General features: G+C 36.6%; 1 protein-coding gene and 1 long non-coding RNA gene across 3 annotated transcripts; one reads left to right on the forward strand and one right to left on the reverse strand.

The window, feature by feature from the left end:
• Positions 1-537: 537 nt before the first annotated feature.
• On the reverse strand, positions 538-4,475 carry LOC145097251 (uncharacterized). The gene is made up of 2 exons (XR_013704295.1): positions 3,963-4,475; positions 538-2,945 (listed from the first exon to the last, which is right to left on the reverse strand). It is a non-coding gene; the product is annotated as an uncharacterized LOC145097251 (long non-coding RNA).
• A 1,370-nt stretch (positions 4,476-5,845) lies between these two features.
• LOC145100674 (Ribosomal L18p/L5e family protein) lies at positions 5,846-7,556 on the forward strand. 2 transcript variants are annotated; one of them, XM_079037856.1, is made up of 5 exons: positions 5,846-6,107; positions 6,405-6,510; positions 6,620-6,708; positions 6,840-6,992; positions 7,256-7,556. In XM_079037856.1, the coding sequence occupies exons 2-5, from the start codon at positions 6,417-6,419 to the stop codon at positions 7,409-7,411; spliced, it is 492 nt and encodes a 163-aa protein (XP_078893982.1). In that variant the 5' UTR covers positions 5,846-6,107; positions 6,405-6,416; the 3' UTR covers positions 7,412-7,556. The 2 variants fall into 2 exon arrangements, with proteins under 2 accessions (XP_078893982.1, XP_078893980.1); XM_079037854.1 differs by having other exon boundaries at positions 5,847-6,107; positions 6,350-6,510.
• Positions 7,557-22,801: the final 15,245 nt, after the last annotated feature.

Here is a 22,801-nt window from a genome sequence, read left to right on the forward strand (position 1 = left end):
AAGGAAAAAATGAATTTTTTTCTCGAAATTCCAGAATTATTCATCAGAGTTTAGATTTATACTTGAAATTCTAAGTTATATATATATATATATATATATATATATATATATATATATATATATATATATATATATATATATATATATATATATAGGATGTATTGATGAATATTAACCAATAATTTTGGATATTTTAAGAAATTGATTTACCATGATTATTAATTTAAAGAAAATAGAATGTATGTCATTTAATTAAAAGAAGGGTAATATTGTATATTTGCATTATCTTCAAATTAGGAAACATAAGTTTAATTAATGAAATTTTCAGAATTTAAGGGATATTTTATTCTTTTTATTTTGAATTCTGATTTTTTTATTTGATTCAATTTTAATTCTAATGTTATTTTCAATTTTATTTGATTTTTTATTCTGCCAGAATGACATTCTAACAAGATGATATTTTACGAGAGTGTCAGAATACAAATTCTGCAGAATAACATTGCATTTGAATAACATATCATTTGAAAGATAAAAAGGTTAATGTAAAAGATATATTCTTGCTGAATTTGTTTACACTTTTATAAGAATGAAATTAAAAATACAATTATAAAGTGAAATTGTAACAACCCAATTTTCTCGACTAAAAATTTCTTTTAAAACATTACTAAAACCACATTTATGAAAACCGTATCATAAGTCATAACATAATTTCATAGTATTAATTTCAAACATAAACTTATTATCAGAGTAAGACATCCCAGGCTGACTAGTTATGGTGTGTGCACCGCAATCTTCCCGAGCTCCTCTTTTAAAGACTGAGTACCTGTAAGCACGAAGCTTAGTGAGCTCCTCCAATCTATCACATACCATATAATAACATATAAAACACATATTGGGCCTTGTCCACTGCATCGGACCAAAGTCTGGAAACTGCATCGGGCCGAAGCCCAGACTATATGAGGCCTTGCCCCCTGCATCGGGCCGAAGCCCGGACTAACTGGGGCCTTTCCCCCTGCATCAGACCGAAGACCAGAAACTACATCGGGCCGAAGCCCGGACTGACTGGGGTCTTGCCCCCTACATCGGACCAAAGTCCGGAAACTGCATCGGGCCGAAGCCTGAACTAACTGGGGTCTTGCCCCCTACATCGGACCAAAGTCCGGAAACTGCATCGGGATGAAGCCCGGACTAACTGGGGCCTTGCCCCCTGCATCGGACCGAAGTCCAGAAACTACATCGGGCCGAAGCCCGGACTAACTGAGACCTTGTCCCCTGCATCGGACCGAAGTCTGGAACTGACTGAACATAACATAGCATAAACACATATCAACTAGCATAAACACATATACTGCATACTGCATCGGACTGAAGTCCGGAACACATAACACATAAACATGGTTGAATCATAGAGATGCCAAGCATACTGATCTACTGCATCGGACCGAAGTCCGGAACTACCGCTAACTAAACGGGCCGACATTGTGGCGTAGACCTGTTCCTACTGGAAGGAAACTCACCTGCACTGCTGAAGTTCTTGCTAATACCCTTCTGACCGCTATCTGACAACTCCCGCACTGCTACTCCAATGACTCCCCGATCTACTAATACCAAATATAACACTTAGTCCCAACTGCCCTTCAACAGTCAACTAAGTCAACTCTGGTCAAAGTCAAAGTCCTGGTCAAAGTCAACCTTCCAGGTTGACCCTACTCGCCGAGTCAGCCTAGTGACTCGCCGAGTTCATACGCTCAGGATCCTATCATTCGCGACTCGACTCGCCGAGTCATCCCCTGACTCACCGAGTCTACCGATTTCCGAGTCCTGACCTGTCCAACTCACTGAGTCCCCACTCAACTCACTGATTCGAGTCTTAACTCGAAGGGTTTGGGGTTTCGCGACTTGACTCGCCGAATTGTTCTTCCAACTCGTCGAGTTCCTGCCTATCTTCATTCAACTCGCCGAGTCTACCCATGTGACTCGCCGAGTTACTACGCGACTCAAGCCTGGTATCTAGCACGAATCGCCAAGTCCTCTCCCAGACTCGCCGAGTCCTTACATGTATTCTCATAATCTCGAGTCACAGAGCTACTCCTTTGCTCAAAGCAATAGATCTGGGTTCCTAGAGTCCATTAGCAACATAAAGTTGCTAACTTTACGTGCTTCTTGTCTCATAATACAAAAAACCAAGCTAGAGAGGAACTTAACTCATGGGGAATGGCTTTTGCATAGCAACTAACATGGCTTTTTGCATTTTTGATCCAAATAGAGCTTAGATCTGGAGTTTCAACTCCAGATCTAACTTGTGCACTAATTTCTCATCACATACTCTCAACGAAACCCTAAAACTTCGTGAAAGATGGATCTAGAAAGGAGAAAGCCAAGGATAATGATTCATTACCTCCAAATGCTCTAAAAAGTTCCACCAACTCTGGATCCAAGGCCTCCTCTTGCACCACTATGAATCTTTTCTCTTCCAAGCTTCAAGTTACCTCACCAAGGGTAGATCTTGCTCCAAAAATGGTTATGGTGGCTAGGGTTTGGGGTTCTGGACTATAGGGGCCGCAAATGAGCCCTAGGGAAGAGAATAAGGTGCTTAAATAGGGTACCAAGTACCGGAATTAGGATTTCCCAACCCAGACCAGACTCGCCGAGTCCACTTGCTGACTCGCCGAGTCGGGCACTTACTTTACACCCGGATCCCGCTCCGACTCGCCGAGTTCCTCCCTGGACTTGACGAGTCGACCCTCTTTAACTTATGGTATTCCTTTCCTGCCTTGACCTTTCTGATTTCGGGTGTTACAGAAATACATCAAATGAATAAAAAATATTAAAAAAGCATCCTTGAAATTCTTGAAGAATCCCCATCTGCTCTTGGTTTATTTCCAACATTTATGTAATGTAACAAGTAAAAAAGATTCATTTTTAGATAATACCATGCCATTGACCTGTAAACAGAATAATAGGCATTCTGTAAGAACATGAGTATTACGTAAAACATGTGTTCTTGATATCATATTCTGTTAGAATGTAGAAGAAATTATAGGTGAAATCCAAAAGATGTTAACTGTTTAAAGAACAAATACTATAAAATGAAATTTGATCGATAACACCATTGACCAATTTTTGCATTTGCTTTTATTATTTAAGAATAAATCACTTAACTTGTTGCTAATATTGTATGGTTAAGCTTGAGTCTATTGCTTCTATCCTAAAATCATAAATCTGAATTGAATGATATTCTAAATTCCATTAAGTAAAGACTAATAAAATAAGTGGAAACCAGAAGCAAAATAATTTAGTGAAAGACCACTAAACATAAGGTCATGAACCTAAGGAAATAGGAGATATTGATGCAGATTACACCCATGAGAGTTCATTATTACATTCGTAAAGAATATTAAGTGTAACATCACTGAAACAAAAAAATGAAACTTACATGCTCATTGTGTCTTGTAAGTTATTAAATAAGAGCACCTTTTTTTTTTTTTTTTTTTTTTTTTTTTTTTTTTTTTTCAGATCTGTCATTTGTAAAGATAAAAGATAAAAGCAATAACTCAATAAGGCCTTTACAATTACAAATATTTACATTAGGTATCATCTAAAATTATAGGGAAATGCCAAATAGTGTTGTTAATGTTCTTGGGGAAATAAGGGAATATAATTCTACAAGAGATAAAGATAAGCGAATGTTTAGTGTGTTTGACAATCAATGAAATTGGTAAGAGAACATCAATGCCTGCTTCTTCAAGGACTTGATGAATGTAGTAAAGAACTCCATTTATGCCAGAGAAGTAAACAAGAAATTGACAAAATAGTTTGGATTTAATCGTAAAACCCTAATTACAAGGTGAAAAATTAGGGATATAAGATTGATTTTGTTACCTATTGAAGTATTTGAAGAGCGACTCCAACAAACAATGTATTATTGACTATTGATTAAAAAATATTATACTAGTTTGCACCTTTGGTTGTAGCTTCAGTTGAGTGAAGCATCAAGCATGGTCGATCTGACTGGGTTCTAGTCCATGAGGTCTTTAGAGTAAAGTACAGCCTGGCTCACCAGGGTGGCAGCCGGAAAGGACTCATCGGCTGTCGGCGTATCAGCACCTATAAGTGACGTTACATCACGATTTCACAATTTCTTTGAAAACCTTTAAACCAACCCAGAAGAACAAGCATTCAAATTCGAAATAGATGGGAAAAGAATCGAGCCCTAGAATCACATCACGATCTCGCAAAACAACAAGGGAAGAGTGGACAAATGGAGATGGTGGAGAAGATCAGAAGCGATTGTATAATGGAGGTAGTGACTTAGACGCCACTCTTCAGCCAACGCCATAATTGAACAGATTGTGATTTTTGTTGTCGACGTAAGAAGAAAAAGGGGAAAGACTTCAAGAACGTAAAAAACCCTAGTATTCTATGAGGATTACGTATGAATCAGTTCTATGAGGATTACGTATGAATCAGGTAATTTAAAGTCTCAATTTAAATATGACTTTTGAAAAATAATTAATATAATATATATGTAATTAGCATGATTTTAGAAGAATATTTGTGGAAATTATCTTATCTTTAAATGAAATTACCAAACTAACCATTTTTATTTACTTAATGATTTAAGTTTTTTTAAATTCTGATTAGTCTCTAGGTCCACACAAGTTCATCCACAACATGAACCTACACACACACATATATATATATATATATATATATATATATATATATATATATATATATATATATATATATATATATATATATATATATATATATATATACACACACACATACATATAGGTAGGTTCCATTGAGATTAAAAATAAAATAGAGATCTTGAGATTCAACCTCATCCACGAATCTCACATCTGTCGCTCTAACCCTCCGACGTACTGGCGTGGTAGATCTGGTATAATCATAAATGATTATACAACGCCGCCCATTCCTTTCTCCCCCGCCACCATCCCCTCTATCATAACCGCCACGCCACCACCACTACCATCACCTCTGATACCAGTCGACCTCACAACTGTCACCTCCGTTACTTATACAACCCCCACCTTTGTCACTAGCACCTCTTTTGCTACCAACTGTCATAATCATTTATGATTACTCATTCACAGATTAGACATATATGTATAATCATTTATGATTAGACATATACATATAAACATGTATAATTCTATATGATTATACCTCTCTGCCATATAATCATTTATGATTAGACATACCCGTTGCTGTCGGTGCGCTGAAGTATTAGAATGACAAATGAGAAATATGTAGCTAAGGTTGAATCTCAAAATCTTTATTTATTTTTTTTAATCTCAAATGAACCGTCCCATATATATATATATATATATATATATATATATATATATATATATATATATATATATATATATATATATATATATATATGACCAAGTGGATACTTTTGTTAAAAATATTTTTTAGTTAATATTTTCTTCAAATAGACATTAAAAATGTTATTAAATTATTTAAAATTGAAACTCCGTAAACTAATTCAAATAAAATTTTCTTAACATTATTTTTCTTCTAAATAAGCTAATACTAACTTTCGTAAAAATGGTTTTGTTTTCAAAGTCAAATCCATACACTTAGATATATTGTTGGACTACGTGTGAAACCCATATATTATATGGGTTAATTAAAAAATATATATCAAAATGTAAACATTAAGTATTTTTTAAAATAAAAAAAGAGAAAACATATTTATTGTAATTTATAATCATATTTATTATATTAAATACTTCATTTATATAACTATATCTATTATGTTGTTTTTTAATTTTAAAATACATGGGAGAGTAATTAAATGGATCGATGTATTTAAAAAAGGATTCTCTACAAAAGTTCTTGGTTCACGGCCACTGCTCACTGGGACGCTTCGCGGGAACACGGCCACCAAATTTTGATTAGTTCGTTGAAACGGGCAAAACCCAAAACAATTTCTTTGTTGCTTCTCGTCGCAATCCGGAAACGACAAGTGAAGAAACGACTTAGGGTTTCGTTGTTGCAACCGGCTCTTCGTTTTCTTCTCTTTGCTTCTTCTTCTTCTTCTTCAGTTCAAGTCCAAACACCTGCAAGTAAGTATATCTTTCATTCTCCATAAACTTTTGCACTATATCTGGCTTTGTCAATTAATCGATCACCAAGCATATCAATTTGGCAACTTCTCGATTCTTTTGCTGTCCAGTCGAGTCGTTGATTGCTGGTTAAAGATGAAACCTATCTCCTTAAACCTGTTCGACGAAATGCCCAATGAATATTCTATCATTAATGATGTCATTACAAGCTTAATTTTCTATTTTCTCCATTCATTTCGTAGGTGGAAGTTCGCAGCTCATAGTGGTTGATTAAGTTGTAAATATAATCTTTAACAGGCAATTATAAATATGGCGCTTCAGGCATTCCCTAGGCTTCTACAATTCAAGAGCTGTGATCTCTTTGGAAATGGTTCGTTGAGTTTTCCTCCAATTCAGAGTAGAAGTAAGTGAAGTTCAGTTCTAAATGAAATTATATCTTGAAATTCATCTGTAAATAAGTTCGATGAAATCATTGACCATTTTTGTATACTAATTCCATTGTCTTTCTATAGCTGTTCATACAAAGCCATGGGTGATTGAAGCAAGAGCCAGAACTAGGGTAGAAAGCCCAAAAGTCCGGAACAGAAGATTGCAGAAAAAGGTATGGAAGTAAGATGTTATTATACACAAATAAATGAAATTACAATGCTATTTCCTGTATTTATCCCTATATTTCCAATTTCATCATTTTCAATTTTCACATGTCATTGATTTTGTGTTTGGTTTGAGTAGTACAATGGCACACAGAAGAAACCCAGGCTTTCTGTATTCTGTTCAGAAAAACAATTATACGCGATGCTTGTTGATGATCAGAACAAAAAGTGCTTATTTTATGGCAGCACTCTGCAACAATCAGTTCGTACAAACCCTAATTCTACCACCATTGTAAGTTATTCTCATACAGACTGTACTGGACAGGCTTTCTAGGGCTATTTATAATGATCATGATGAATAGGGCATTTATGTCTTTTTCATATACAACATTTTGAGAACCCTTTTTGGTGGGACAAAAGATTGTAATTTGTGTCCCATCAACATCGGATTCTCAGTCCAATGCATGCCAAACACAGTATAAGGTTGTGTATTGTTCTCTTATGTTACAAATGGGCCCACGTAATTTGGGTTTGACAAGATTTTAATTTTTTTAGGAAGTGGCACAACGTGTTGGTGAAGAGCTTGTTAAGGTGTGTAATGATCTTGGAATTGATGAAATTTCATCTTATGATCGCAATGGTTTTTCAAGAGGAGCAAGAATGGAAGCATTTGAGATTGCATTATCTGAGCATGGTTTTTTGTTTCGGTAGATTTCCATCCCAATTGAACCTCTTAGAAGTATTGTAAAAAGATCAATCAAAATTTGTACCGTTTTTTGGGGCTTTGTATGTCATATGCGTGTAAACTCATGTATAAGTGGTTGTGATAGATCTAATCGACATCGTATAAAAAGGACATCTCTTCACCTCTAGGACAAATATGTGCCCTTGGTGCTATAGTCTTGTTCTTAGTTGTTATCAGTTATCAGGTTTTTTCGACTATTAATCAGAAAATTTTAGCTTAAGCACATTAACTAAACCTCTTTTTGTTAGTTTGGAGTTGTTGAGTGAGTGTGTTTAGAATTGAGTGCTTACGTTTCTCGTTCTTAGTTGTAATCAGTGGTATTAGGCGGACCTGGTCAAAATTGGTCGAACTCGATCATTTATCGAGGCTAGGGGTTCAAAATTAGTCAAAAAGTCAAATAGTCAGAATAATATTTTAAAGTTGTAATAAAAAAGTCAAAATAACTCAACAAAAACTAAAAAAGTCATAATTAAAGACAAAAAAAATTCATGAATAGTACTAAAGAAAATTCATAAATAGTAGAAAATTCTTCTATATCTCCATCTATCCATAATTTCATAATCTCTAATAAAGTTATTCTTATCAAATACTGGAATGTATCAAAATTTACATAAAATGCGAAGTTGCTGTATTAATAATCTAACCCATATAAATGAATTTTTTGAAAAATGACTTTTTTTTTAAATAACCACTTTATTCGGAATATATCTTTCCGGAGAGTTCTCTGGAACACGACAATCGTTCCGGAATTTTTGCAATATATATATATATATATATATATATATATATATATATATATATATATATATATAGGGTTAGGTTATTTTGTTTTTAGTAACTATTGTGTGCCAGAATGTACAGATCTAGACCATTGGATGAAATATAATCAAAAGTGATCTGAGGGTCTATGATAGTAGAATAGGATAACATATACCATATAATCACACAAATTTGAGCATAAGGGCATTCTAGTCAATTAACCTATATTAAAAATTGAAATTTTCGGATTTTTAGGGATAATCAATTCCTTTATTTTTAAAAATCTAAATATTTTAAATTAATTTAAAATTAAAAATCCGACTTTTATTCTGTCAGAATGATAGAATTTTAACCATAAAGTAGTAAACATATTTTTCGATTTTATTCTGTCAGAATGACAGAATGTCAACCATAAACTAGTAAATATATTCTGAAAGAATACACAAAATCGATTCTTGAACTAATAATATACCAAATAATTACATTGTATGATTGTGATTCATTGAATTATAACAAACATTCTGAAAGAATAACAAATATAATTCTTAAAAAATAACAACATTCTGTCAGAATTGTATTGCATGAGAATGATTTTATACAAGGAGTCTTTCCCATTAGGTCTTCAAGCCATTTCTATCACAAATTTATTGGCAAATACTTTGTAGTGATACACTTGTAACAACTGCACATTAAACATATAATTAATTAACTACAAATTCTATCAGAATAAAGCAATAATATTCTTATATAATAAACTATTCTTTCAGAATGGAAATAATATAAAAAGGTAAACAAGGTCAAAGCTATGATCAACCCATATGTCTGTTTGCTTCAACATCATAAACATGAGGAAAAGTCAGTTTGCTTCAACATCAAATCTATGATCAGGATAGATGTTTGCTTCAACATCATAAACATAGATTGAATCATCAATACTTCCAGCTACAAGTTCTCTGCCATCAAAGAATGGTAATTTCTGAAAAAATAAAAAATTACAAAAACCCAACTCAAAAAACTTAATCAAAGATCAATAAAGTTCATGTAAACTTACCAACATCTCCTCATTAACCAGTGATTCCATCACTAACCATGAATACAATCTGAGACTGTCATATTTCTCTTTGGTGTTTCATCAAACACTTTAAGGGCGCTCCTAAATCACCACATTTTCTATGAATCATGAATGAAAAAAAAAACCAATTCAGAACCATCAACATCAAATGAGTTACACAGGAGGGTATACCTCCTGTGTTCGGTTTCCATAGGATCGAAGAAAAAAAAAAGCATAAATGGTTATGTGGCTTCGGTTTTGATTGAAAATGGTAGAAAAAAATCAATTATGATAATTTTCATATCATGTGAGAAGAACAGAAGATGTATCATGAAATGGGTTTGAAATCATTGTCTGGAATTGATTAAAAACATATAAGAGTCAAGATTTTGGTCACCAACAGAAATAATTGAGGAACATTTTGTTTTACCTTAATCAATAATGAAGATAGATGCAAACTTTTCTTCGACGAAATGATGGTGTGTGTGAATGGCAGCAATGGGATGGCCGACAATTTGGTTAGGGTTATGAAGATGCAAAGGTAGGATTAGAGAAAGAGAGGGAGAAGAGATAATAAAGGGAAAAAATTGATGTCCACGTTTGTAAAAGAAATATATTAGGTATTTGTTTTGTTCCCTTATTGTAGGGATTTATTTAAATGATTTCATTAATTGCTAGTGCAAAAAACCGAAAATACTCTTTTTTATTTAGTTAATTATTTAATTATTTGCAATTTTCTGATTGGTGCATTTAGGCACACAATAGTTGCTAAAACATTTGAACCTAGCTCTTTCTCTCTCTCTCTCTCTCTCTCTCTCTCTATATATATATATATATATATATATATATATATATATATATATTCATTTGTCCTCTGCATTCTCTCTCTTCATCCTTTATTCCTCTTCCCCCAATACAACTTTCGGTTATAAGGCTAAGGGGGTATGGTTACACCCAACTCATCGAAAAAATGATGTCACCTCAGCTCCACTACAAACCCACTACCAATCGTCAGCGCCATGTCAGCTCCACTACAAACCCACTATCAACCCACCAACCATTGGAAATGGTTACCACTCCACATATAAAAGGGTTTAACGACGCAACTTGTTGCATATTTGTCTTCTCATTCGTTGTAGGATGATAACTAAAATGTTTTGTTTATTCACCAATCTGGAAATATCTTTGGTAAAATAAATGTAATTTACTTATTTATTATTATATTAAATTAAAAAAATAGTTCAAATAAAACACACATTAAAAACATTAAATTAAAACACATTACATTAATTTTAAAAACACACAAATTTAAATCCTAAAATACTTAAAAAACATTAAAAAAAATCATAAATTACTTAAACAAACACACAACATACCAACTAAAACATAAATATTAGAACCTAATCTTCATATTTAGCACATAAAAGTTGTTGGATTTTCAGAAATGTCGTGAGATTTTCCGGGTCAAGATCCGGTTGGGGCTTTGTGTTTATGATTTGAAGATCGGTAAAAACGATTTTTTGACGACGAGCTTCCTCCGTTGATTGATATTTTTTTTTCCAGAAAACTTAGAGTTTTATCTATGGATTCCATAAGCCCCTCGTCGCTAGTTGCGGTTGCTTTTCCGCTTGAAGGCGCCGCACATTTTGCTTTGTCCCTTCCCGGTGGTCGACAGAGTTGGACTTCTGGTGGACCCTTCCATCGGCAATATCGACATCATCATTGTGGTCTTGCCCAAAACCCGCATTTAAAGTAGAAGTTCTTGGTCTTTTTTTGGAGCTGGTGGTCGAGTCCGAATGCGATGTCTCCGGATTAAGGACCCATTTTGGACCGTTACGACAAACTTCCCACGCTTTTTGGTGACCAAAAGGTTTTCAATTGTTGGTAACTTTGAATTGTAGCATGTGGTTGATAAAATGTTGAAATCGTTGGAACCACTTTTATACATATTTTTTAGATTTTCAAACATGCCATTAAACTTTGTGCAAATCACATGAAGATCACGCTATTTTCCATTGACCGCATCATACGACCGATCCGTTTGCCTTCCAAGTAGCGTGTGAAAGTGATCCAAATCACAATTCCAAAAACTTTCTCCGGATTGTACGTTGCCTCTTGTCGAGTCACGGGATATGAAAATCCAAGCTTTTGCTGAAGCTTCTTCCTCTTCTTCGTTCCAAGCCAATGCTTTCTTTTTCCCTTTTGTTTTTGGTTGCCTTCTTCGAGATGGTTGTGGTGTTTCTTGGAACCGTTCGTCGTCGTTGTAGAGGTTCACAGGATTAAGATAATGGGACTTGAGATGATTGTGTTTGGAATTATGGAGAAGTTTGTTGCTAAAAACCTTAGAATTGGGGTTGAGTGAATTGTTGTTGTGGTCGTTATTGTTGGAAGAATTGTGGGTTTTATGGAAGGCTAGTGAATAAAGGTTGTTGTTGGATTGGAGAGTTCAACAATTACATGTATGTTTGATAATCACTTGGAGTGTTTGGAGTGGGTGGGGTATTTTGGTTTGGATCCATTTTTTGAAGAAAAAAAAAAGAAAATAGGAGAATTTTTTTGATTTAGAAGTGTAAAATAAAGATAAACTGTAGTGTGTGTGTGTGTGTGTGTATATATATATATATATATATATATATATAAGATGCTATTTAAATTTTAAAAAATATTTATTATTCTTTTTGTAAACTCCATAAACCGTCGAATAAGGATCATTACACACACATACACACACACACACACACATACTCTCTCTCTCTCTCTCTCATCGCGATTGGTCGTCTTCGTCCGTGGAAGGGGCTACGCTACAAGGCAAATACGCGCACCTGGGGCGGTGTTCACATGTAGGAGGCTTTTCCACGTCACCTCTATGCGTCTTCTTCCCCTCCCATACCGCACAGTCTAATAATCCTTGACGATTTTCTCCTTACCACCAAACCTAATCACCGACTCCGCCGCTCCCAAAACCACCAACAAGATCGGTGACTATCATATGTTGTCGCCGCCATCAATATCATGTACCACCGCCATCACCACCCCATAAAAGATCCTATTCCTCCTCCGACCTAAGAGCATCAAAGTCAGCGTTTTCTGTAACATCCCGACTCCTAGGTAAATTTTAAAAGATTTGTATTCAATTTATTGAGGGAACTCGACGATTTGGAGGCCCCAAGTCGTCGTGTCGAACCTAGTCAGCCCGCGTCATTTATGACTTCTACTCGACGAGTTGGAGGACCCCAACTCGACGAGTAGAGGATGTGCATGGAAACCCTAATTTTTAGGGTTTGCACCCTATTTAAAGGACCATAAGTCCTTTCCTCCAGCCTCTTTACCACCTTTTGACGGCCAGAAGCAACCCTAATCGATCTAAACCCTATTCTTGAGTGTGTGAGAGGCTAAAAGTGTGTTTTGGTGCATTTGTTGAAGAAGCTTGAAGATTAAGAGGATTGGAACGGGAAGAAGCTTGTAGATCCAATATCTACATCATATTGGCTTGCATGTATAGGTAAAAAGTCCTTACCTTGACCTTTCATTGGTTCGATCTCTTCTTATGTGAGAATATGAGCCTTTTGGTACAAAATGGAGTCACTTTCAGATTTGAACTTGTCATAAAAGCATGGTTTCAGATCTGGACTCCTCTAGGCCCTTATGGACATAAAGCCTCAAGCTTTATGAAGCTTTGCCCCTCCGCTATATCCAAAAGCTTCTTTAAAGAATAGTTATGAGTGTTTTAGCTTAATGGAGCCTTGCATGCACATAAAGTTTGCAACTTTACATGGAAACAATACCCAAGGAGCCTAGATCTACAGTTTGGAGCTTTGGTTTCACGTAAAAGCATTTGAATGAGAAATGAACTGAAGGGACTCAACGAGTTGGATAGCCAACTCGAAGAGTTTCCCTATCTTCTGGATTTTTCATGAAATCGGCGAGTTAGAAAGGTAACTCGACGAGTTGGTTAGGGTTTTCCCGTCATTCTGGACACTGCATGGACTCGACGAGTTGTCTGGAAACTCGGCGAGTCAACCAGGGTTTTTATAATTTCTTGAGTTCTGAAGGAAATTGAAGAGTGAGTGAGCTACACTTGACGAGTTGGGTCAACATTGACTGTTGACCTTGACCGTTGACTTTGACTTTGACCAAAGGTTGATCAGTTGACTTCTGAGGGTATTTTGGTAAATTAGGTATTTATGGAAGTGGATCATTGGTGGTTGTAGGTGTTGGTGTTTGGAGTCGTATCTCGGAAGTTTGACATTCCAGTTCCGATCGACATTGTGAGGTGAGTTATCCTTACTATACTAACAGGGTAAAAGGCACCAATGACGACCCTTTTCGGATTTTTTATCCGGGTTTGTTGCATGATGGCATGCTTAGTGACATGTTAGGTCGGTATCCTTGTAAATAGGATGAAGCTATGTTAGTGACCTGTTAGGTCGGTATCCTTGTAAATAGGATGATGTTATGTTAGTGACCTGTTAGGTCGGTATCCTAGTATATAGGATGATGCTATGTTAGTGACCTGTTAGGTCGGTATCCTGGTATATAGGATAATGCTATGTTAGTGACCTGTTAGGTCGGTATCCTGGTATGTAGGATGATGCTATGTTATCTATATGACTATCTCTACATGCTAGCTAGCATATGATATTTATGTTCACATGATAGTTTGATTGGGGGTTAGGTTGAGGTGGACCTACTTTGTTGTCACACCCCCGAACCATCAGAAAAAAATGGCGGAAACGGCCAGGGGTGGGTGACGTCATGCATAGTACCATAACAATTGCATCATAGTAACCAAGTAAACACAACCATTACATTTCATATGAATATTTACATCTGTTTGAAAACATAGTTTGTATACATCAAAATGAGACAAAAGTAAAAGACGTGACTTCATAATGCTCTGTCTTCTCCAAAAGCTGACAAGGGTACCTGTCTATTGTTGTTCTGAGAATACAAGAGGTTTTGAAAACGTATCAGCATAAAGTTGGTGAGTCCATAAGCATGTTTTTATATTGAAAACTAGTCACTGAATTTGTACAAATGATTTATTTTCATTATAGGTAAATATCGTTTGTATCGAAACCCTGGTTACCACCAGTATATAAAATGTATTCCGTTTGAAAACCCTGGCTACCACTAGTAGGTAAGGTATGTTCCGTTAGAAAACTCTGGCTACCACCATTAAGTAAGTTATGTTCCGTTAGAAAACCCTGGCTACCACCAGTAAGTAAGCTCTTGTTTGATAGACCCTGGCTAGTAAGTAAAGTATGTTCTGTTGGAAAACCCTGGCTACCACCAGTAAGTAAGTTATGTTCCGTTAGAAAACCATGGCTACCACCCGTAAGTAAGTTCTTGTTTGAAAGACCTTGACTACCACCAGTAAGTAAAGTACTTTCTGTTGGAAAACCCTGGCTACCACCAGTAAGTAAAGTAGTCTTATTACTTAAAATAAAACCAAATGTTGTATCCCTGGAATACCCTCCAGTGTAGTATGTATGTAGTCTTATTAATTAAAACAAAACTATTGAAGAATGAAAATCTCATAAAAAATGTTAGTTTATACTATTGTGAGTTCGTATAACCATGCTAATATGACTGGTGACCTCCATGACGTTTCTTCAGGTGTCGTACATTACAAAATTTGTCACCCCAGACATGCCTGCCTAACTGTAGCTAACAGTTTAGGTGTGGGATTGTCGGTCCCGAATAGATCTATTCACAAATTTCACGCTCTCCCTCCAGGAGACTCTGGTTATACTAAAGGTGAGGATTTACCAGTACCCCGAAGGGTACAATGAAGAGAGGTCTCACAATCCTCTACTGTGACATCCCCATTTTCAAGGCCAGAAAAGACCGATTTTGTTTATGCTTTATAAAAATCAGATTACTTCTTTTAATAAAAATGTTGCGGAATTTGTTCCCAGAAAAAAAATGATAAATACGTTATGAAAACATTTTTGAAGAAATGTATTTTTATTCATTTAAAACATTTGGGATGTCATCATCAATACAGAAACATAAGCATAAACAGAACTTACATTCATTTACACTAGTGATCTACATCTCTTTTAAATCCCTCAGTGTAATGTAACTTCATATAGACACCTATGATACAAATAAGCTGGAGTGGGTCAGGTTGGGAAACCTGGTGAGTACATAGGGATTTCAATCCCACAATGTTATATATATATATATATATATATATATATATATATATATATATATATATATATATAATTTAGAATTCACAAAATATACAATTTCACCATATATACATAAGCAACTCTTACCCCGCCCCGTTAATCCTTTCAACGAGACTATCCATACTCTCGGACCTTAAATTTTACCTCTTACTTAAACCATAATCTCGGATCTAATTCCTGCTCTCAGATTAATAATTGTGCCCATTCCATACTATCAGATTAGGGACAAGTATCTATGTGTAAATCCATTCTCCCAGATTAGCGACGAATGACTATGTCCTATCCATACTCCCGAACTGAGGACAACTGACTATATCTTAATCCATACTCCCGGACTAAGGACAATTGACTATGTCTTAATCCATGCTCCCGGATTAATGACAGTTGACTATGTTCAATCCATACTCTCGGACTAGGGACAATGACTATGTCTAATCCATGCTCCCGGATCAATGACATATACTAAAGTTCTATTCTCTGAGTATAACTCACTTGTACTTGTAAGAAAATACTACCCAATATTCTTCATAATTAATTTAGGTTTACTCTTTACCCTAAATCATCAAATATAACCAGGTATGTTCTTTAACACGTATTTCAGGCAACATCAATTAACACGCACATAAACATATAATTAATACTTCAATCAATACTTGTATTAAAATCATGTTCATGAAAGGGACTATGCACTCACACATAAACTCTACAACAAATATTTAACTCTTTAACATATATTTAATACTTTAATTAATACTTGTATTAAAATCATATTCATGAAAGAGACTATGCACTCACACATAAATTCTTCAACAAATATTTAACTCTTTAACATATATTTAATACTTTAATTAATACTTGTATTAAAATCATGTTCATGGAAGGGACTATGCACTCACACATAAATTCTTCAACAAATATTTAACTCTTTAACATATAATTAATACTTGTATTAAAATCATGTTCATGAAAGGGACTATGCACTCACACATAAATTCTTCAACAAATATTTAACTCTTTAACATATATTTAATACTTTAATTAATGCTTGTATTAAAATCATGTTCATGAAAGGGACTATGCATTCACACATAAATTCTTCAACAAATATTTAACTCTTTAACATATATTTAATACTTTAATTAATACTTGTATTAAAATCATGTTCATGAAAGGGACTATGCACTCACACATAAATTCTTCAACAAATATTTAAATCTTTAACATATAATTAATACTTGTATTAAAATCATGTTCATGAAAGGGACTATGCACTCACAAATAAATTCTTCAACAAATATTTAACTGTTTAACATATATTTAATACTTTAATTAATGCTTGTATTAAAATCATGTTCATGAAAGGGACTATGCATTCACACATAAATTCTTCAACAAATATTTAACTCTTTAACATATATTTAATACTTTAATTAATACTTGTATTAAAATCATGTTCATGAAAGGGACTATCCACTCACTTGAAAATGTAGTGATTCCGAACTCAGACACCACTTTGCTTCTTAAAAATAATTTCATTCGACGAAACCTAGTATTATTACCACTAGAGTTTAGTATATTATTTGTCGAGACTAATTAATAGTCTAGCTATTATTACTATTATATAAGCGTTATACAATACTTATATAACCCATAATAATAGCCCCAGTATTTATTACAAGTTCCTAATAACGTTACTATAATTAAATAAAAACTATATTAAAAATAGCGTAGGCGTAGGTCACTTACAACGAGTTTTATAGAAAACCGGGCTTTGCTTGGAGTAGCATTCCCGAGCAGAAAAGCTCTTCTTCTCGGAGCCGTCGAGCACTCCGGGGCTTCCGCCTCATGCTAGGGAGGTTCCCTAGTCTTTTCGGGGGGTTTCAGGGCTAGAGAGAGGTTCTAGAGAGAGAGAGTAAAGAGAAGAAAGAATGGGAAAGATGTGAAGAAAATGAGGGTGATAGAGATTCTATTTATAGGGTGAAAATGACTGAACCTGGTGCCACATGTCAATATCTAGTGGCTAGACTTGGGGAGAAAGCAATGGCCAAGATTGTGTCACATCACCCATTTTCGCGGAGCACACTTCCGACTTCTAAAATCCGTAACTTTCACATACGACCTCCATTTTTGACGTTATTATCTACAACTTTCATTTTGACTCTATCGGTTAATTCTCGACCGATCTTAAATTTAACAGTACGAGGAGATTATATTGTTAACTGTCCGCGTAAAATTCATAACTTCTACATACAAACTCTGTTTTCATCCATCTTTTTACCGTTGAGTTCCTATTAATGATATCTTCAATTCTCATTTAGGTCGCGTAGGCCGAAAACCGCTCGATCTAAAATCCGAGTTTCGGGTTGTGCACTGCTAAGCCAAATCATAGAAAAATTATAACTTCCTCATACGAAGTCAGATTTGGGCGTTCGTTTTATGGACGCTCTCAGGTTAACATATTCTATGACTTTTCTTTAGATTACTAAGGCCAAAAAGTCTTCTATCGTAAATTCACTATTTACGTCGCGCCGTGTCGTGTTGGTTTTGCCGTAAAACATCGACAGACCATAACTTCTTCGTTATAACTCGGATTTCGGCGTTCTTTATATGTACGGAACCCTTGAGACATATTCTACAACTTGGTTAAGATTATTTATTCTAAATAATCTTTTGTAGAAAAGTCATTTTCGACCCCTATTATCTTTAAATTGCCTAGCCCGGATCTTCGGGCGTTACAATTAAGTAGTTTACGTGTTGTTCTATTGTTCACATGTTTGGAATCATTTGTATATCATGTAGAGTATAAATAATTATATGAAAAATAATTATTTTGTATGATACTCTTGTTATCTGTATGTAATAATGGATAAACTAAATCTGACATAGTTTATGTGTTTAACCTTGTACGTAGTTTGAATCTGTAAAACTGGTAATGAATTCCCTAAACTATACCTATTATAGTTTGACTAGTATGTTATGTTCATGTAATGTTCTGAAAACTATGCAATTATGTTTTAGAAAGCGTCCCCTATGCTCCACATATTACAAAAGGGATAAAGTATCTAAATGTTTGATGTAAAACCAATGAAATTGCATCAGTTATTAACTTGTGAAAACCTTTATGTTTGGCGTGTATTCCCCCTAAAAACATTTTAAAAACTATAAAAGCGTAGGGGTATGAACTCACTGGTTGTTGGGTGCAAAGGATTGAACTGGAAGATCCTCGAGTCGATGCACGTGGCACTTAACGGAATCCTAATATCAATAAATACATATACATATCTAAATTAACGATTTTGTTAGATAAAGTGTTAGATAAACACTTGTTTTTGGTTAAGGAATGTTATCGGGACTTGGTTGAACCGAGTGAACAGGCTTTTCACCACTTAAGATCTATTTACAGCCGTCAATGGGATTTACGGTCGTGAACTGGGTTTGCGGCCGTGAACAGGGTTTACGGCCGTACGGCCGTGAATAAGATTTACGGCCGAGAACTGGGTTTACGGCTAAGAACTAGGTTGATCGTTTTTGAAGATTTGAAGAGTTTACGGTCGTAAACTCAAGAACAAGGGTGCTTGATTTCGACGAAAACATGTTCTAGATGCTCCCAAACGGCCCCAAATGACGATTTTTGGCGTTTTCCGGATGAAAGGAGAGGCTTTTGGTGTTTACGGTTAAGAGGGTTAGAGAGAGAAAGAGGGTGTTTCTGGCCAAGAAAGTTCAAATGAGGGTGGGGGTCCTGTATTTATAGGATGCAGGGTATGGTCGGTGGTGGGGTCCACCTGGCACTGACTGTAAACGGGTTTACGGTTGTACACGAGTTTACGGCCGTGAACACGTCGTATTTCGAGAAAGGTGGGTTTTTTCGCGCGATTTTTGGTTTTCCAACTCGTATAGAATTATAACTATAACCTTAGTTGATTTTCTAACCCAAGAAGTTGACGAGAAATTTAATAAAATTCAATTTTTATTAACGGAGATGGGTTAAAAATAACGGAAGAAATTTCGGGTTGTCACATCATCCCCTCGTTAGAGGGAATTTCATCCCAAAATTCGAACATAGAATACAAATCATGAATTAGAAATGAGATGCAGATACTTCTGTTTCATCTGATCCTCGCGCTCCCAAGTGAATTCAGGTCCCCGCTTGGGATTCCAGCGAACCTTCACTATTGGGATGCGACTTTGTTTCGTTCGTTTGATTTGTCTATCCATGACTTCGACTGGATCTTCCACGAAGTTTAGGTTCTCGTTGATTTCAATATCATCGAGAGGGATCATAAGGGTCTCTTCGGATAAACACTTTTTAAGATTCGAGACGTGGAAGACAGAATGAATGTTGCTAAGTTCTTGGGGTAAACGAAGTTTGTACGCTACAGGACCGATCCTAGCGAGGATCTCGAATGGTCCTATATATCTTGGATTTAGCTTTCCATGCTTTCCAAAGCGTATCATGTCCTTCCAGGGTGAGATCTTCAACAGAACACGATCTCCAACCTGAAACTCCAAGGGTTTTCGTCTCTTATCGGCGTAGCTCTTTTGTTTGTCTCGTGAAGCTTTTAGTCGTTCCTGAATTTGTATGATCTTTTCTGTGGTTTCATGGATGATTTTTGGGCCAGTGAGAGTGCTATCAGGGATTTGCCCCTTAGCTAGCTGCGTGTTACCCACCTTAGCCCAACACAGAGGGGATCTGCACTTACGGCCATAAAGGGCTTCAAAAGGCGCAACCTTGATGTTGGTATGATAATTGTTGTTGTAGGAGAACTCAACCAAGGGAAAATGGGTATCCCGCGACTTACTGAAGTCGATGAAACATGCCCTCAACATGTCTTCCAAGGTCTAGATGGTTCTCTCACTTTGCCCATCCGTTTGGGGATGGTAAGCTGTGCTCATATCCAGTCTTAGTTCCCAGAGTTTTCTGCAGTGACTGCCAAAATCTTGAGGTAAACCTGCTATCTCGACCGAAGATAATGGATATTGGCACGCCATGCAGTCAGACTATCTCTTGGATGTAGACTCGCGTGAGTCTCTCCATTTTGAAAGTTTCCTTGATTGGCAGAAAGTGGGCAGATTTTGTCAATAGGTCGACTATTACCCATATGGTGTCGTACCCATTCGGAGATTTGGGTAATTTGGTAATGAAATCCATGGTAATCCTCTCCCACTTCAAATCAGGTATCTCTGGCTGCTGGAGTAGACCCGAGGGCTTCTGGTATCCAACATTCACCTTGGCGTAAGTTAGATGCCCATGAAGGTAGCGATCTCTGCTTTCATGTTTGGCCACCAATACAGTTTCTTGAGATCAAGGTACATCTTGTCCGAACCTGGGTGAACGGAGTATCTAGTCTTGTGAGCTTCGTTCATGACAACCTCTCTGTAACCACCAAACTTTGGGGTCCAGATCCGGTTCATGAAATAATAGACTCCATCTCCCTTGATCTCTAAATTCTTCTCCACTCCTCTCAAGACTTCATCCGACACGTTTTCCGGTTTTAAGACTTCCAGTTGAGCCTCTCTGATTTGTGCGGATAAGCGGGAATGGATAGTCATTGTCAGTGCCTTCACTCTACGACCTGAGCATTCTTTCCAGCTAAGGGCATCCGCCACCATATTGGCCTTGCCGGGATGGTAGCGTATTTTACACTCATAATCACTGAGTAACTCTACCCATCGCTGTTGTCTCATGTTAAGCTCTTTCTAGTTGAAAATATGCTGCAGGCTTTTATGGTCAGTGAAGATAGTGAACTTGGTTCCGTAGAGGTAATGTCTCCATATCTTCAATGCGAAGACCACTGCTCCCAACTCCAGGTCGTGAGTTGTATAATTGACTTCGTCTGCCTTCAGCTGTCTTGATGCATAAGCAATAACTTTTCCTCGTTGCATGCACACACAGCCTAAGCCCTGATTGGATGCATCACAGTAGACAACGAAGTCATCCTTCCCTTCGGGCAGAGACAAGATAGGTGCGCTGCATAAGGCCTGCTTCAATGTTTGGAACGCAGTGTCTTGCTTTTCACTCCAACAAAAGGGTACACTTTTCTGAGTCAGAGTGGTTAAGGGTTTGGCAATTCTGGAGAAATTCTGGATAAACCTGCGATAATAGTCAGCGAGACCCAAGAATTGACGGATTTCTGTGGGCGTCTTTACTGCAGAACAGTTCTCTATCGCTTTGATTTTCGAAGGGTCCACGTGTATGCCTTCCTCGCTTACCACCTGACCTAGGAAGGTTACTTTTCAAATCCAAAATTCGCACTTGGAGAATTTTGCGTATAGCTTTTCCGTCCTTAGAGTTTCCAGCACCAATCTCAAGTTCTGTATGTGATCTTCCTTGCTTCTGGAATAGACAAGTATATTGTTGATGAACACGATTACGTACTTGTCTAGGAAAGAACGGCACACTCAATTCATCAGGTCCATGAATACCGCCGGTGCGTTGGTTAGACCGAAGGGCATTACTACGAACTCGTAGTGACCATATCGAGTCCGGAATGCTGTCTTAGGAACATCATTCTCATGGACTCACAATTGATGGTACCCTGACCTTAGGTCTATTTTGGAGAAGTAGCTGGCTCCTTGAAGTTGGTCGAAAAGGTCGTCGATCCGAGGAAGAGGATAATGGTTTTTGATGGTGAGCTTGTTCAGTTCACATTAGTCAATGCACATCCGAAAAGATCCATCTTTCTTTTTCATGAATAAGACCGGCCCAGGAAGAGGATAAACATATAAGGATGACGTGGACTCCCTCCAGGGTCTTACTCCAGGATGTCATGGGCTCCCTCCAAGGTCTTAGACCTATGTGCCATTGGCTCCCCCAGATGGTCTTTGCTGCTTGCCATGGGCTCCCCAACATGGGCTTTACCTGGAATGCCATGGGCTCCCATGCATAGTCTGATATTTTGAGAAAGTCAATCCCAAATTATAGCTCCAACTTAACTGCCTACAATCAACATGTGACTAACTTTTTCAAAATCCCGAAATACCAGAAATACCCTTAAGGTCAAACTTGGTCAACCATAGTAAAAGTCAAGTTCAGCAGTCTATGTTGACCCCAACTCGTCGAGTGCATCTAGCAACTCGTCGAGTTTCTTCTGAGTCCAAAAAACCAAAAACTCCAATCAACTCGCCGAGTTACTTGAGTACTCGTTGAGCTCTTCAGTGTCTAGGAGATCGAAAACTCCCATTAACTCGTCGATTCATCTCACCCACTCGCCGAGTTCACTCAGAATCCAAAAAGGTGGGTAAACCCTAGCCCAACTTGTCGAGTTGGCTATGCAACTCGTCGAGTTCCTTTAGCCCTTTTCATGTTCAGTCCTTTCCGGTTGAATCCAAAGCTCCAAAATACAGAT

The sequence above is a fragment of the Lactuca serriola genome, chromosome 4, assembly GCF_051521515.1.
Source record: "Lactuca serriola cultivar US96UC23 chromosome 4, Lser_US96UC23_V15, whole genome shotgun sequence".
NCBI lineage: Eukaryota > Viridiplantae > Streptophyta > Magnoliopsida > Asterales > Asteraceae > Lactuca > Lactuca serriola.